We start from the raw sequence: 18,608 nt of genomic DNA, 5'->3' as shown, positions 1-18,608 counted from the left end.
ATCTTGGCATGTCACTTCATGCCCCATAGGTATCCCTTGTGACTCTGCTAAGCCAATGTAGTGTCTACCTCAAAGGGACTTTCACAAAGACAAACATGACTTGCCTTTCCTTTAAAACACCCTTTCCTTTAAAACACAAGCCTTGTTACCCATTCCTTCAGAGACAGTTGGCCAGAGAGTAAATCCATTTTCCTTTCTCAAAACTCAATGTATTTATTTATGTATTCACTAAGCTGGAGTCTCTTGTACAGAGATTGGCCTGGGACTCACTGTGTAGCCCAGGATAGACCTTTAACTCCTGACCTTCCTGCTTTCCTCTTCCAGATGACAGGATCACAGTGTCTACCACAGTGTCTACAGCTTCAAATTTTATTATTATAACAGCATCTAGACCTATTGTACTTTCTGCTTTTATCATTATTTTTAAGCATTTAAAATGAGTTCTGCCCTTTGGAAAGACTAAGCCCATCTCTTTTCCCACTCAAGCAAAAGTTAAAATGCAAAGGCAATACTCATGTGGACAGACCAGCCTGAAAACAGTCCCAGAACAACTACAAAGTTAAAATCAGGACTAGCCCAATGACAGTGAGGGGTGTGGGGTGAGAGGTAGGAGGTGGGGGTGTGGGGCAGGGAGGTGAAGGGTATGAGGCGGGGTTATGTGGAGTGGGAGTGGGGGTGAGGGGTGGGAGAGTGGGATGAGGAGTGTAAGACAGGTGTGGGGTGGGAGGTGGGGGCAGAAGAGAAGATGTGTTCTTCAGAGGTGATTGACAGAACTTCTGGTGACCTTAAATTTTTGAAGTATTTCTATATTTTGGAGGGAAACACTGAGCCTGTATAAAGCCTTTAATAAAATGTTGATTCCAACCCTGGCTTTTCAGATTAATGGTTTTATTACATTTGTACTGGCTGCATGACTCTGGGAGCATGCTTCTGCAGAGAAGACAGTGTTCTAGCTGAGTTTCACCCATATAGTAAAGGAGGGGATAAGAACTTGAACTCTCCTTGCAGTCAGACGTGGCATTTGTTGGCATTTGTTTCTCTGGCTTACCTGTCAGAAGGCACAGGTACCTTAGGGATGGCATACAAACCCAGCCCATCCTCCCTCCCTCTACATTCAGATGTCTTAGACTCCACGTGACATGGCACTAGTAAGTGCTGGGTCCGTACCTGTTGGTTTTCTTGACCAGGATGGCCCTAAAGATGTGCTCGAGGAATATCTTCTCCTGCCTGTTCACGGGCTGCACAAAGGGGTGCAGGGCAGCCAATGAGAAGCCTTGCTGGTACAGCTCCAGGAGCTGGGCAGGCAGGTCCTGTAGAGAAGCTAACCTCACAGCCGAGGTCCGTGGAAGCTCAGCTAGAATGGGGAGAAGAGAGGGTGGTCAGAGGCTGTCACCACTGCCCTCCAAACCCTAAGTCCCACTCCATCTACCTGGTGAGGACCTTCTAGGTCACTTCTTCCCAGATAAGCTTTCCACAGACTTTATGAGCAGCCAGTCTCCCACCTCATCTAAGGACATCAACAAAAGAAAGCTCTCTAAGCTTCGAGCCTTCTCTCCAGTCTGTTTATTTATATGGGCAGAACAGACACAGTCCAAACGTCAAATGGTGCAAATGTAGATGCAGTGGAAAGTCTGCATCAAGCCCTCTGCCTCACTTTTTCCCTGGAGGCAATGGCTATGCTCTACTTTTAGGTACGTATTGTCAATTGCTAATTCATCCATAATAGGGCTGCCTATGCAAACACCAGAAAACCTTATACCTCCCTCATACACCTGCTCTGTCTGCTACAAGGTGATACATAAGAAAAGTACATTGGCAGACTGGGCAACATGCTCACAAATGGTTTGGTTTGGTTTGATGACATGAGGGCTCACTCTGTAGAGCAGGCTGGCCTCAAACGCTCAGTGATCCTCCTGCCTCAGCCTCCCAGGAGCACAGAGCACTTTCTGGTTTATTTCTTATAGATCTACTTATGGTTTACACTGTTGATTATAAAGCTTTTGTTTCCATATGGATTTAAAAATATTCATTCCTACATGATTTCACATGCACATGCACATTTAGAAAATACATTTCTAGCGCAGTGGTGGCGCATGCCTTTAGTCCCAGCACTTTGTAGGCAGAGGCAGGCGGGTCTCTGTGAGTTCGAGACCAGCCTGGACTACAAGAAAATACATTTCTACAGCTGGATTTCTCAATGCATGCTTGTTAACTCCCACACTGGGGCAGAGGAGTTGTGAACTAAGGACCAGACGGGATACATAGTGAGGCCATATCTCAATAAACAAGCAAAAGACATGAAAGTGCTGAGTTATAGACTATAATGTGTTCAGGTGCTGTCAGATTTCATTTATAAAGAAGTATGGATTTGCTTGTTTCCCATGTCCTGGATAATCTATACTTATTATAACATAACATAGCTTATCTTATTAAATACTTCATATTTAAATTGTGCATATCCTTTTCTATGAGCTGTGGGTACGGTGCCCAGTTTTTAATGGATTACTGATCCATTTTCCTACTGGTCCACAGGAACTATTAAGTATTATGTGACTTAGTTACTTAGTTACTGGTGACACAGGTTGGAAGTGTCTTTCATCAATTCATTACTTGACTTTCGACTTGGCAAAAGTGGGTATTCACAAGTAGGTTTATATTACTATAGCTGCAAGCAACTTTTCTGTTAATGCTTTACAATATATTACAGTTTTGCAAGCAAATCTTAAATATATTTCAGATTTATCTTGTGCAAAGAATACACTACAAATTCAAGACTCCTGAAGTTTACCTATTTTTCCCTCATTGATTTGAGAGGTGACTTCTGTCATTAATGAATGTATTTGTTTGTGACTTTAATAATTTAGCTTATTTTGTGTGCTATACAATTTTTCACATTAGTTTCATAAGTATTTTTGAGTCTGTTTCCTGATTTATTCTGCCTCTCTGTTTATTTTCTAAGCCTTCTTTACTTTCTTTTTCACAATCTTTTATTTAAATCAATTAATCAAATTCCCCCTTTGCCCCCTAAAAAATATTGATATTTTTATCGAATCATATTCAAACTATAGCTTAACTGAGAGTGGACATTTTTCACTATGCTGCAAGTTCTTATCCACAAACAGCACAGCACCACTTTTACTTGAGTTGTATCTTTGGTCCCTCTGGAGCATATTGAAGTTTCGTCACGTGGGCACTATGTATTTTTCAAGTTTATTCCTGGTCATTTTATATTTTTTTTCTATTAGAGTAATAGACTCTCTGGTTTCACTTTCATAATGTCCCTGCTGGGAAAGCACACAGAATTATCACAGCTGAGGGAGAGTGACTCTCACAAGAGAGCAAATTGCCTTTAATGACACTCCAGGGTCACCATCCCTTGTAGTACTCCTAGGACTGGACACAGTGTGAACAGATGAGTCACAACCGCACAGCAGGGCCGGAACAGTCACCAAGTCATCCCAGTAGCAAGCAGCACAGAGCCACCCTCAGTGAAAGGCAGCCTCTCACTGTAGTGTCATTCTACCTGGGTCCTGAAATGGCTACCTCATCAGATACTGTCCTTGACTTTCCAGATTCCTCCTCAGGGACACCCTGGACATCTTGGCTTCCTCACCCCTCTGCACGGCACCTCCAGGGCATGGCCCTTGAATAGCAAGGCCCACCAACAGCCTTTACAGCCCTGCGGCCCTACTACAGCAACAGGCCTCTCGGCTTATTTTCTCCTTTGCTAATCTGTCATGACACGCATGTCTTGAGCAGCCCACAAGAACCAGGGACTTCACTTCATACTCTACTACTTAACAAGACCCCAATTTCAGACTGGAGTAAATAGTTCAGAATATGAGCAGGCTGTTTGAAAGATGAGATGATGACCGGATACTGACGAAGTACAGACAACAATGATGTATAAAACAAACACTCGCACCTTGGAAAATACATATCAAGACAAGCACAAATAAAGTGTGGATGTCTTGTAGCTATTTTAAAATCCCAGGCTCGGAGTGGAACCCACAGAAGCCCAGGCAAAGCTATTGGATATCATGATGGAACTATATATGACAGTGCCCATGTCATGCTTTCTCCAGTCTTATAAAGCATCACTGTTTTTTTTTAATAAAATGAGAAATAATGCAGAAAATTAACAATTAAAAGGAGGATTTATGGGAAAAGCAATTTCCAATAACGTTATTCTAAAAGCAAGAATCTGGAACTAAGGAATTCTTCATTGAGGATTGGCCAATGTTGGACGCCCAAGTGATGAGGCCCATGAAGAGTAAAAGGTGAAGGCAAGTCTGTTAAGACGCTGATGGAACATGTCCACAGTGCACGGCTATATTAAACAAAACAAAGCTGCCTGTTAGTGTGTGGTGACTCTTCTATTAAATACAGATGGATGGACAGAGATGCAGAATATTTCTCTAGACGGTAACAGTGGAGACAGATTATAACAGAGCAGAGTAGAGAGGCTGGGGTATTTGTTAAACTTTCAGAACTGCTGTGATCAGCACAGACAATTTCAGGGGAAGATTTATAAGGCAATTGCACTGTACTCTTTACACATAAATGAAACACAACTTTAAAATTTTTAATGGCTTTTTAATGCTTCATGCTATCCAGGATTAGAACCCAGGGCCCTGTGAATGCTAGGCAGGTACTTTTTAGCTGAGTGAACTTTTTAGTACACATGCATGCCAGCAAACACCAGTACACATACAACAAAATAAAAATAAAATAGTAACTTAAAATATGAAAAACATCAAGTAGCCAAGATAAACACTGAGTGTAGTTTGTGAGAAATGTGATGTACTTTTTGTGAAGACAGGATCAGCATCACTGTCGTTAGCCCCAGAAAGTGCAAACGATGCCCATATCACCGTGAGCAACCGTGTCCATGTACTATTGCCCTCATGAATAACCATGTCCATTTACTATTGCCCTCATGAGCAACCGTGTCCGTGTACTATTGCCCTCGTGAACAACCATGTCCGTGTACTATTGCCCTCGTAAGCAACCGTGTCTGTGTACAAGTGCCTTCATGAGCAACTGTGTCCGTATACTATTGGCCTCGTGAACAACCGTGTCCGTGTACTATTGCCCTCGTGAGCAACCGTGTCCGTGTACTATTGCCCTCGTGAGCAACCGTGTCCGTGTACTAGTGCCCTCCTGAGCAACCATGTCCGTGTACTATTGCCCTCGTGAGCAACCGTGTCCGTGTACTAGTGCCCTCGTGAGCAACCGTGTCTGTTTACTAGTGGCCTCGTAAGCAACCGTGTCCGTGTACTATTGCCCTCGTGAGCAACTCTGTCCGTTTACTATTGCCCTCGTGAGCAACCGTGTCCATGTACTATTGCCCTCGCTTGTTCCAGCCAGGGCCACAGTCTCTGTGTGTAGTCTCACAGAAGCCAGGTGGACCTTATGGAGCACAGGTGCAAGTTTCCTCAGCAGTCAAGAGATGACACAGCTGTAGAACCTGAGGCCTAAGCCACAGAATTCAAGGGTTCACTATCACGTGGAATGTGGATAATGGTGACAGCCTTTCTGGAAGGCTGTTCACCACACTGACTAAACCTGAAAATCTTATGCTCAGCGCTCTTTGAAGAAACTGTTCAAAATGGGCTTAAGTGAAGTCAAATTTCAGGCCCACCTGTTTCGAGACCTTTTGTAAATATATTAAGGAGTTCCCACACTTATACAAGGAAGAAATCTTTGCTAGGACTTTTGCGTTTATATTTTTGTTTGTATGTGAGTACATGTCCAGGGGGTGCATGTGTGCATGTGTGTCTATAGAGGTCAGGGGTCTACTACAGGTGTTTCTCAGGTGTTACTGAGGTAACACTACAGGTGTTACTACAATAGTTTCTCATCTTCTTGGCTGTATTTGGTTTATTTGGAGACAAGATCTCTCATTGGTCTGGGGCTTGCCTAAGACCCTAGGCTGGCTGAGAAGTGAGCACCAGAATCTGTTTCCACCCTTACCAGTGCTAGAATTATAATCGCACTCTATCATGCTGGACTTGTTTGAGGTTATGGGGACTGAACTTAGGTCCTCATGTGTGGCAAGAACTTTATCATCTCAGCTTCCCACCGCCCCTCTACCTCATTACTAATGTATTTATTATATCACATTATAAAAAATAGATGCAGCTGATGTGTTTAGAAGAGAGGATTATGCCAGGCGTTGGTGGCACACACCTTTAATCCCAGCACTTGGGAGGCAGAGGCAGAGGCAGGTGGATCTCTGTGAGTTCGAGGCCAGCCTGGTCTCCAGAGCGAGTGCCAGGATAGGCTCCAAAGCTACACAGAGAAACCCTGTCTCGAAACACACACACACACACACACACACACACACACACACACACACACACACACACAAAACAAAAAAACAAAAAAAAACAAAAAAAACAAAAAAAAAAACAACCAAACAAAAAACCACAAAAAACAGAAGAAAGATTATTCTCTTTTCTTCTGAATTGGTATATAGAGCCTACCCTGGCTTCAAATCCCAGGCTCAAGTGAGTTTCCAGCCTCAGGCTCCCCTCCCTGTGCAAGCCACCACTCCCATCTCAATGACAAGATTCTCATGTTCCGCACTAGCAGTTCACCCTAGCCATGTGACTTTAATAAACTTCTATGTCTCCCGTCAAATAGTGATTATAACATTCAGATGGGATGACAACAGTGTGTACATGTAATCAACAAAGCCCGAACAATCATAGTCATATGGGTGGGGGCCTGGCAGGAGGGGTGGGCAAATGGGACAATGGTGACACCATGGGACTTGGGCCATTAGATTGTTCTCCATTCCCACCCAGCCAAGCCTTACCCTTCATATTCCCAAATCAGGGCACTAAAAAATTAGTCTTAGAGTTCAAAGCTCCCTAGATAAAACATAAGATCCCTTAAATTTTTCTTAAAACCTAACACATTTGTTTGTCAAAAGTCAATAATTTTATGACTTTAATTTTTGGTAAGTGTACTGTCAGAATAAGTTTAGCTTTGTGGTTAAAAAAATGAGTCTCAACAATCATAGTGCAACCCAAAAGGTTTATACTATAAATATGATTAAAGATCTTAATTTCATGTTTGTATTTGAACCTTAACCTACAAATACAAAAGCAAAAATCTTGGTTCTTGGGGCTAGAGAACAGCTTATTGGTTAAGTACCCATGTAGCTCTTACAGCTCAATGCCCACATCAAGAGGCTCACAACCTCCTGCAACTCAAGGTCAATACCCCACACACAGCCCTACCCACATAATCAAAAATAATAAAAATAAAATGTGAGAAATCCTAGTTCTTATAAAGCTGCCAATAACCCAATGTTATTATTGGAAAAATAAGCTATATAACTTGTATAGCTATTAAATATTGCTAGAAAAATAAGGAATGGTTGGTCTGTTGAGACGGACATACAGCTGCTGGTCTGTTTCTACCCAGCCAATCTGAGTAATCTCTCTAAGTGTTCTGTTTTGTAACAATTGCCTGGTTTTATTGCTGATTACGTAACTTGGATAAATGACAGAACTCCCTCCCCATCTCATGGCTCCTTTCCTATGAAATGAAGATCTTGGATAAGCATTTGGGAAAGGAATTTCCAACTCTAATGAAGCAATTTTATTATCTTCAGTGAAAGCTAATGAATCTATTTTCTAACTAAAAAGTAGCAATGGATAGTACAAGAAATGTTTTCAAAGTGAATAGAAAGGGTTTGCCAGAACCAACACAGGAATAAGGATGGGCTCTAGGCAGTGGGTAGAGATGGCAAAGGGGCGGGGCTCTGTCCACTGCTGCTCACCTGGCCACATCTTGCCTACAGGATGGTCCTGCAGAGAACTCTGAAGCACTGTCACCTAGGAGCACAGGAGACTCCCAGGGGAGTTCCAGGGAATAGAGAGACCCGAGGAGGATCCCCGGATGACAAATCCCACACATGTGAGGTTGCCACATGTACCACTTTGGATTCCTGACCTCCAATCACAACCCCAACTCTGGAACTGGACAGATGAGCCACTACATTACAAAGTGACACTTCCTGGTTCACTGTCACATGCTATGGACAAAGGGCTGATAAGGCTATGCCAACCACTGCTTCTCTCGCCACCTGCACACAGAAGGCAGCACCCTGAGGAGGGTCACATCCCTCCTTCCTCTTTCTAATTGGTGTTCCTCTTAGTCACACCTACAGTGACCAGACCTCAGGCCTCATCTAGGCTGGACAACTATGCCTGCTACACTGATATCTGGGCTACCCTATACACGGCACGGCAAAGCTGGCTCTTGGTAGCTTTTCCCATCTGTGCAGGAGCAAAACCTCAGCTACAGGGGCTTAACATGGACTAAAAATTCTTGCACTGTGTGACCCAAGCTGACCTCAAACTTACTATGTAGCCCAGACTAACAGTAAGTAAACTCCTGGTGATCCTCCTGCCTCAGTTCCCCAAGTGCTAGATTGCAGAAGTAAGCCACCTTTACACAGGTGGTCTGGTACAGAACCCAAGGGGGTCTTGGGGTCCAGACAGAGAAGTAAACAAGAGACACAGGTCGGTTGGGAGTAGAATGATGACAGCCAAAGGCCTCCTGGATCCAGGGGACTGTGCCTCCTCCTTCAGGCCTGGGTACATGGGCTATGGGCATGTAGGCCCACCTGGACCCTGGGGACCGGGCATCATCCTTCAGGCCTGGGTATTCCTTATGAATATATGGGCCCAATGGCACAAAACTTTTAAAATAAATCTGTTGGTAATCATACAAGCACTGTGTTTCACTGTGACTTTGATATATGTGTATCTCTATACTTGGTTCTTATTCACCCCACACTGCCCTCCTTCATCCCCCTCTCCCTGGTCCTCTTCTATTCCCCAAATATTTCCTTCTATCTACCCCTCCTGTTCCCTCCCCTTCCTTCCTTTGGACCTCTTCCTTCTCCTATCTTCATGTAAAACACACACACACACACACACACACACACACACACACACACACACACACACCTCAAGATTCCACTTCTGAGAGAATATGAATGCTTGTCTTTCTGAGTCCTAGTGGGTTTTGCTTATTAATATAATGATGCCTGATTTCCAGTTACATCCATTTCCCCAAAACTCCTAATTCTTTTGAGAAGTCAGAAGTCATAATACTAACCTTTGAATTTTCAACCCCTTATGACTCAAAGCCAAGACCTGGTGGGCTTCAGAGTCTGGCTGGGGCACTTGACAATATAGAATATGAATCCCTCTCCTGTATTCCTGTCTCTCAATCAGTGAGGACACTGAGAAGCAAGGATGCTGAGTGGTGAGCCCTCTTGGTTAATCTTACTGAGCATCTCGGGTACCCATGGCTTTAAGGCCACTGGTGCATACTTGAATCAGTTTGGAAATCTGGTGTTGCCCTGACAGGTTCACCAACAGCAGTCTTTTCTAGTGTCATGTCTTTGCTGAAAAGCATTTGAGGTTGTTCGATGGCCAGAAGGCCTCTCAAAGTAAACAGTGTTTTCCTTATAAATAAATTTACCATTGTTCCAAGGGCTAAGAGTAAGATAAAGAATGAAAACATGTGGAATCCTAACCCACAAAGCCACATATTTCTCAACACTCCTGGGACACTGTCAATTCTGCTTTTGTTATGACTATGTTTTTGTTTAGCTAAACATTCTGCAGCCCATTTCCCCCTGGAAATGAAGCTCTTCAGGCATTTTCAGAGGAACTTAAGCAATGCCCTGACTGTTCTGAACTTGATTCTGGATAACCACTAACCTCCCCAACACAGAAAAGAAATCACAGCTCACAGCCATGCTGTTTCCTCAGTTCCATCACAGAGCAGCACTAACGACACCTATTATTCTGTCCAGCAATCATTTGTGACTTTAACCTAATTATTCCAAGTCTGATTTTGCTTTTCTAATTACACCCGCTAATGGATCTGTCAATACCAAAGAGCCTGGTGTGAGGGAGACGCCACCTCCCAGGGTAATTTCTCTCACAGGTGAAGCTGAAAATCACACAGTTCACCCAAAGCCTTTTTAAATATATAAGTTCCTCTAAGAATGCTGTTTCTATAACATCAATCTGCCCCAGCTTTGAAGTGGATCCAATTTAGTGAAATACCAAAATCAATCATTCTCAATGTGAAGCTTTTCCATGTACACAGAAGGAACAAGAATGCGATTTTTAAACATTGTTTGCAGCCCTTGGCTGCAATAGGTGTCATTTTGAAATTTCTGGAGCAAGTTAAAACTTTCATTAGAGGGTTTCTTTTTAAATTCAGATTTCCATCATCTTACCATTTAAAAATCCAAGCTTCTAAAAACGAAGAGAGGGAAGGAGGGAAAGAGGGGAGGAGGGGAGGAGGGAAGGAGGGAAGGAGGGGAGAAGAGGAGGAGGAGGGGAGGAGGGGGCACTGCATACTAGCCTCACAATACCAGGCCAGTCAGCAGGAGAAAGGCTGGAGCCAGAGAGGCTCTTTATGTCACAGACTAACAGCTACACAGAAAGTTTGGGACTCCATGGCTCCAACTGGAACGCTATCTAATAAGGACTGAGAAAGTCATGGCTCAGAGTGATACATGTGTGCCCAATGCTATAACCCCGACTGATGCACCTGTGTCCTGAGGCACCTGGATGCCACAGAAGACTCAGACCAAGTCAGACTGCAGAGGCTGGGCTGGGGAGGGACAACCAACCGCTTCTTAATTTCAAGGCTTCTTTTCAAAGTGACAAAGATAATGTTAGTGAAATACACACATGCACACACATACACACCATTATTGAGTTTTTGATGGCTAGAATCAGGACTAGGAACATAATCTTAATGTTCACATGCTTAAAAGAAAGTTGGGGTGAGGAAAAAAGAGGGAAGAGACAAGTTACACCAGTGGATTATTGCAAGATACAGCAACTCCTCATCCCCACCCCCCACCCCCCATTCTTTAGCTGTATAGTTCAAAGCAATAGCTACCAGCCCCACATCGCTAAGCTGACTCCAGACAGCTTGCCTAACATGTGCAGGGCTCTAGACTCCATCACCAGGAGAAAGGCAAGGGTGTGGTTGGAGAGGTGAGGCCAGAGGCAGAGAGAGCAAAGAGAGAGCAAAGAGAGAGGGAAATTCAACTTGGGCCTGTGAGTGTCTCTGTGAATAAAGGTACCCACTTCCAAGCCTGGTGACCTGAGTTCCATTCCTGGGACCCACATGGCTGAAGAGAACCAACTCCTACAAGTTGTCCTCTGACCTCCATATATGCACCATAAAACGCCCATGCCCACACACACACACAAACAAATTAAATACATTCATTAAAATGTAATAAAAAGGAATAACAAATTTTAAAGATATGTGGTTCCAAAGACTTATTGTGAAATTAGAAGACAAAACTTAAGTAAAAATACTTATACTGATAACTAAAATGATAACATCTTAGTGTGTTATGATTAGATAAAACATTCATTTTATTTGGTTATTTCTGTTTTTTAAAATGAAAATTTGAACTTGCACAAGAGCTTGCGTAGTTCCCACTGGGTACCCATCATGACTCACTAGCCACATTTACAGCATGTGTCACAACTTTTAATTATACAAGCTATTCATTGACTATTCTACCCAGTAAATTCCAACACACCAGGAGCTATGCCAGGCTAGTTCATCCACAAACAGGTCAACCCACAGTGCTGAACAGGCTCAGTGCCAGCTGCCATTACAGTAAGGTCATGTCACACACATGCAGTCAGTCACTCTGGATATGAACTCTGGGCCCCAAGTAGATGAGCCAGGAGACTAAGAAGAAAAATCCTAACTGGTGTTGGAACACTATCAGCAAGTCAACTTGGGGAAAGCTTGGAAACATTGTAACTTGTGGGGAAACAAACACTAACAGAAACTACAATGTTACCATTCTGAAGTGGCATTGAGAGTCTCCATGTTGTTGAGCAGCCATCACAGCCTCCACCTCAGGAAACCTCGTCACCCCTGCTACCCTCACTCCCCACTTGGACATGTGACAGCAGCAAATGCTGACTGAGAATGGAGAAGCTGTGGGAGCTGGAATCACTCACAGAGCATCATGGAAAAAGCAATGTGGTCTCACCACAAGGGCACAGGGAAAATATAAAAATTCATAGAAATACCAGGGCTGCACACAGTGGCTGGGAATCTTCACCCCACACAGCAGAATATGGAAACAGGTACTGCCCCAAGAAGTGAGGTACCCAGGGGCTCGGTTACTCCAGAAGTGCAGTACCAGGAACACAGTCTGGTAAGGGAATTGCCCATTGTGACTCAACAGTCTCCAGAGAATTTTTTTCTAACTCTCAATATAAATACACACAGAGTAAACAATGGAGCTGAAAACTTGCAGTGTACACAGCTAAAGAGGTTTATGACAGAATAAAATGTACTCTCTGTAGGATTACAGCTTCTACCCCCAGATGAAGCCCATCTGTGTGTTCTGTTGGTAAGTTGTGTCAATTTGTCACAAACCTAGCCTATGTGGGAAAGGGAATCTCAGCTGAGGAGCTGCCGTGGGAAGTCTATGGGTATTTATTTCCTTGGTTGCTTATGAATGTGAGAGGGTTCAGCTCACAGTGGTCAGTGCCATCTCTAGGTGGGTGGCCTGGGCTGTACAAGAAACTGAACAAGCCACTGAGCAGTTTCCACAGACTCTGCTCCAGTTCCCGCCTCCAGGTGCCCAGCCTGAGCTGTGCCTGGCTTCCCTAGATGGTTGATAGCAACCAAGCCTCTCTTCCCCAAGTTGGTTTCAGTCATGGTGTTTATCACAACAATGGGTAGTCATTCTGATGAGATGCCCAGACACCCAGCAAACATGTACCCACCAGGCCCCTTCTCATCACTCCAGTCCTGTGACGTGCCCCCTCACATGTGAGCAAACAGCATGCTTCCCTGTAAATATCGTTGAGGACAGTGCTATGCTCAGTCAAGTGTGAAGAGAGCCAGCCACACCCCTGCCTTTCTCCTTAGCGCCTTAGCTTTGTGTGAGTGTTCAAATGCAGAGTCACTGGTGAACAGAAACAGCAGACCATACACACCTGAGTGGCTCCGGCTCCCCTCACCAAAACCCTGTCCTGAGCACACATCCACCACTTATTCTCACCCCTGCATCTCTGACCCTCATTTGCTCATTAGTTATTGCATCCTCACCACTAAAAGGGGGCCCTGAGAGGTCTAGGTCCCTCCCTGCTGACCTGACAAAACTTTGAGATGAGCTCAAGTAGAACACTGTGGTGAGAGGGAAGGGCCAGAGAAATGTTTCTCATAGTAATATGATGATAATCATTCCTTGTTTTACATTTTATCCTTAACAACAACAACAAAACCACAAAAGTCTTTATAAAAAATGTTTTAGGCATGTGTATGTATCTATGTCTGTGTATAACGCATGTGTGAGGTACCCATGGAGGCCACAAGAGGGCACTGCATCCTCTGGAGCTGGTGTTGCAGATGTTTGTGAGCTGCCCTGCCCGATGCAGGGCCTGGGAACTGAACTTGGGTCCTGCCTAAGAGCAGCAGAGCAAGGACTTGTGGCTGAGACAAACATTTACATTTACATCCCAAATGCAACCTGTCAACACCTGCCCCAGAAAGAGGAAGCTGCACTGTCACCAGGCAGAAGGGAGCCTGCTCGCCAGCTGGCAGCGCTGTTATCCTGTGGGGAGTTCTACCTTGGAGACCGCCAGTGACCAGGCAAGGCATTGCTCTGCTTATGTGGATGCTCAGCTCTCCCTTCTCCTCCTCGCCGACATCCTAATGCTCACCAGCCATATGTGGCATATGTCAACGGTGAGAGAGATACCAAAGGCACAAAATACAAACAGTAGTTCAGAGTTTAGTACCAAAAAAATACTGTAAAATTTCTAATTTGATATGATGAGACAGTGAAATGACAAATTTGAATATGCTGGGTTAAATAAAATATATCATCAATTTTGTATATTTTCCTATTTTTAAAGTTAGGGTCTAATTGTAGCCCAGGCTAGACTTGAATTTCTGATCCTCTTGCCTCTAAGTATAGAGTGCTGGAATTACAAGTGTGTGCTACCACGCTTGGTGTAGTTTCCTTTTTTAGTGTAGCTACTAGAAAACTTGGACTGACATTCCTGGTTCCTGGTCACAGAATAGGTCTCCTTTGGAGTCTGTTTTATTTTACAAGGATACATCTAATCATGGTCCAAGAAAACACTATTCCCATTTTTTACTTTTTTAAAAATGATGCCAATTTAATTCCTTATTAAGCATCCTTTAGCTACAGCTTCAAGGAAGGTCACCCTCATTTTTCCCAACATAAACTCGTAACACCATGGAATCCGAGAGCTGCCAAAATCTTCACCGGATGGGCCAGAATCAGAAACTCCCAAGTGTATTCATCCTTGGCTTTTCACTGGCTGTCCCATCCCAAAGGAAAAACTTCAGGAGGGACCCTCACTGTTTTGCACCATGACTCTGTAAGTACCTGCTCTTCAAGGATTCCTGTAGAGCTCCCCTTCCTAGCCTACCATCATCCCGTTAAGACTCAGCTTCCTGGTGTACACCCGGGATCGCCCCGTTCTTCTCTGCTGCTTTCCTCAGCCATAACCCCAGACCATCTCCATTCTTTTGTGACTCCCCACATACCAAAGAACTGCTCTCTGCCAGGGACCCCACAGCAACCACCTTTGAGTGGGACCCAGGTAGGCTACCTGTGCACCCTTGCCTTCCTCCATGGTAGTCTCTCTAAGTACTGTAGATTCGCCACTGCTGCCTGCCTCAGCCCCTCCTCTCAGCCCACCTCCATCTCCATGGGACCCTGTGCGTACCCCTAGACACTCCCCTTACGCTGCCCTATAAGATCTTTTGGGAGCCCGTAGGAGCCGTCTTTTTCTAGCCGTCTGCCATGGCGGGTGGGTGAAAGACCCGAGCTAACATGGGGTTAGTTCGTTAAATTACAATAAAGCCTCGTGCAGTTTGCAGCAAGCTCTCGAATCCGCCTGGTGATTGGGGTGACCGCGAACCTGGCCTGAGACCCCGGATACTTGAGTTTTCGGGGGTCTAACAAAACCCACTGGGGAGAGAGAGAGATTCCACAAATGCTGGGGTCAGGAAAACAAAGACCACAGGATGACAAGTGTACAAACTAACCCTGGAAGTAGGAAAGGAGGGAATCTGAACAGACAGGAAACAATGAAGCCGACCATATGCAGAGATTAGGCATTGTGAACATTGGCACACACTCCCCAAAAGGCTTTGTAGCTGAGAACATGAAAGCCCAGCATTTTTGGTTCTCAAAGCCCAGGAGGTTAGCGGTGAGGAGGTGTCCACTACATGCAAACGACACTGGCACTAAAATTCAAAACTCACAGGGGACCCTTCTCTTCCTAAATCATCACTCCAGCTCTCAAATAATCAGCTAAGAGGGTTAAAATAATCTCATCCTGGAGTAATGAATGCCCATGGCAAGAACACCCTGGTTCAACAGAATTAGGCAGCAGCTATTCTGTCAAGTCGATAATGAAACAATTTGGGAGAAGGTTGCCAAGAAGGAGCACCAGGGACTGGGCTCGCCATCGCTCCTGGAAACAAGATTCTAATCAATTAGCCCAGCACCCCCGCTCCCTCCACCCCATCTCTGTATTATCTGCCCTCTTCACAAAAGTTCCTGGGAAGCCACTTACCATTCTGTGATCACAGACAGGAAATGGAAAATCAAGTCCTCTGTGGAATGTGGCAGAAACTTCACATTGTAATTCAAGCCAGCCTGATTAAGGACACTTCATCTACACAGGGCTAATCCTTAAGACTGAGAAGCAGAGTGGATGTGATGCAAGGGGAGTGCTCAGTTCTAATCACATAGAAATGGATCCCAGCACTATTCTTAAGCTGCCTCATTAACAATTACAGGGACCAGGCTGCTCTTTTCAAATGGATGCTCTATGGGCTCCACAGAAGCCGCTCCAGAGAGCTCAGGCCCTGTACATAGGGCTTGGGGAACACCATAAAAGATGCCAAAGAGGGGCTGCTTTGCCTTGTGTATTAGTTACTCATCTCTGCTATGACAAACACCTGACCAAAGCACAGTGGGGAAGCCACAGAGACAGGAGCCTGAGGCAGCCTGCATCCACTGTCAAGAAGCAGAGAGCAATGAACTATGTGGTGCCTGCCATAATCCCAGCACTTGTGGGGTGGAGGCAGGAGGATTAGAAGTTCAAAGTCACCCATCCAAGTACTAACCAGGCCTGACCCTGCTTAGCTTCCGAGATCAGAGGAGATCGGGTGCATGACAGTTAGGGTTTTAGTTGGGGGGTGGTAGGGGAGGAGGGAAGAGAGAAGGGAACTGGGATTGTCATGTAATTCAATCTTGTTTGTAATTCAAATAAAAAAACTGAAAAAAAAAAAGAAGTTCAAAGCCATCCTCAGCTAATAGGGGGTTGGAGAACATCCTGAAATATATGACAACGTATCTAAAAGCAAACCAACAAAAAACAAAGTTTTGGCAAGTCCCCAAGAGTTTGTTTGTGTGGCTTGGAAATTCGGCATTTATATCAGAAAAATTCTAAACAAGAATATTCACGCAGGAATTAGTCAGTCATATGTCATAAATCATCCAGAAAAGTCCAGAGGAAGAGTGAAAAGGGACAAAGATTTTAGTATTATTTTGAAAACAATTTGGACCTTGAGTGATTTTGATTATCCCCCTTACCACACTGAGAACCCCAGGTCTAAAGATGTAACTGGCAGCCAAAGGGTAAGTAGGCAGAGAGAGAGACAGAGTGGGGGAGAGCGTGTGTGAGAGTGTGTGTGTCCCTGTGTGCCTCTGTGTGCACCTGTGTGTGTGCATGTATGTGAGCATTGTGTGTGTGCTGTTATTTAGTTGGTTGGTTTGGTTCTTGTTGAGTGTTTTGTTACATCGATCAGGTTGTCCTCACACTCACAATCCTGCCTCAGTTTCCAAAATGCTGACTTCACAGCCACTATACCCACCTCTGAGAACCATCTCCATTATAAAAATCACCGTGGGAACTGGAGAGAGAAACCCAGTGGTTAAGAGCAGTGCTACTTTGCAGAAGACCCGAGTCTCTGAATCCCAACGTGACATAGTGGCTCACAACATCCATGATTCCAGTTCCATGGGATCCAACACCTTCTTCTGGCCTCCACAAGGACCAGGCACATGTGTGGCACACTTGCATACAAGTAGACAAGTCCTAACACATATAATAAAAATAAACAAATCTAACAGAACTCTGTATGCGCTACTTGATGGCAGGTGTAAGCTCTTTAAGAATCCCAACAAGGTATGTGAAACTTCCTAGGAGCTGTCAGGAACACCGGCTCTGACCTTTTATGGCTCACCCACCTGTTTTACAGCCTCAGCAAGCACACATGTGCCCAGAGCACATACGTATTCCAAGGACAGATGTGTTCCCTTCCACAGGTGCTGCAGGCCACCTATGAGAGGCAACTTAGTGTAGTGGCTCAGGTCTGGATGGTCACTTGCTCACTGGCTTTCGGTAGGTTACCCATTCACTCATAATCTTGCTTCCCACAGTTCATTGGAGGAGAACAACAGTACCCTAAATCCTCAAGAACAGAGCTTAGGAATGCCTAGTCCCCAGGGAGGCTGGTTATCACTGTACGTTGTTCAGTGTGTGATGTAGCCCCAAAATCTCAACGCAGTTTTATGCTCAAACTGATGAAGAATAATCATTATCATACTTAGGAAGCCACTTACTTAGTTTGGTGAACTTATACACATGCACACCTGTCTGCTTGTTCACATGTGGGGGCATCAGGTATTTTCCTTAAGCATTCTCCACTGCATTTACTGAAGCGGGGGCTCTTGCTGAACTGGAGCTCAACAATTCAGCTATTCTAGCTAGCCAGCTTGCCCTGGAGACACAGATGCCCTGCCTCTACAGATATGACTAGTCTACCAAACTTGGTCAGCCATCACGTGGGTTTTAGAGATCTGAACTGCAGTCCACATATTTGTGGAGCAAACATTTTATCCATGGAGGCCTTCTCCAGTCCCTAGTTCAGTGAATCTGAACACACTCGTGCCTTATTTAATAACAAATACACATCCTGAGAGATGTGCCACCAAGTGACCCTGACCTGTGTGGACATCAGAGTGTGCCTATACAAAGCAAGACAGCTACTATGACATTCAGCAAATTCGGCTCAGGAGACTGTCCTCTATCTATCTAGTACATTGTTGGCCAAATCATTAATGTGCAGCACACAGATATAATAAAACTTTAGTTCTAGTTCAACCCTTACTGAATATGGAAACCGAGACTGCAATCAATCTCACAACGAGGCGAGGGTGGGATGAGAAATCTTACTATCAACCTGACTGGATTTTGGATTGCCATGGAAACATACCTATGGGTGTGCTTATGAAAGTAGTTCTAGATAGGTGTCCTGAAAATGGAAAACACAGCCTGAATGTGGGCATTATCATCTCATGGGCTGGGGTCCCAGGCTTAATAAAAATGAGAAAGAAGACAGAATGCGAGCATCCACCCCTCTGGGGTCTGACTATGGATTCAATGCTGCCAGCCACCTCCCATACCTGCTGCCATGACTGCCTTATGGACCAAATCCTCAAACCGGGACAAGTAAATTCT

General features: G+C 44.6%; 1 protein-coding gene across 1 annotated transcript in view; it reads right to left on the bottom strand.

Moving 5' to 3' along the window:
- Positions 1-18,608, bottom strand: part of Rftn1 (raftlin, lipid raft linker 1) — a 170,110-nt gene that overhangs the window by 112,610 nt on the left and 38,892 nt on the right. Inside the window, exon 2 of the mRNA XM_035451463.1 lies at positions 1,168-1,354. Coding sequence (XP_035307354.1) covers positions 1,168-1,354 — 187 coding nt within the window. The remainder of the gene's footprint in view (positions 1-1,167; positions 1,355-18,608) is intronic.

This window comes from Cricetulus griseus (assembly GCF_003668045.3).
Source record: "Cricetulus griseus strain 17A/GY chromosome 1 unlocalized genomic scaffold, alternate assembly CriGri-PICRH-1.0 chr1_0, whole genome shotgun sequence".
Classification (NCBI taxonomy): Eukaryota; Metazoa; Chordata; class Mammalia; order Rodentia; family Cricetidae; genus Cricetulus; species Cricetulus griseus.
This window is presented reverse-complemented; position numbering and strand designations above follow the sequence as displayed.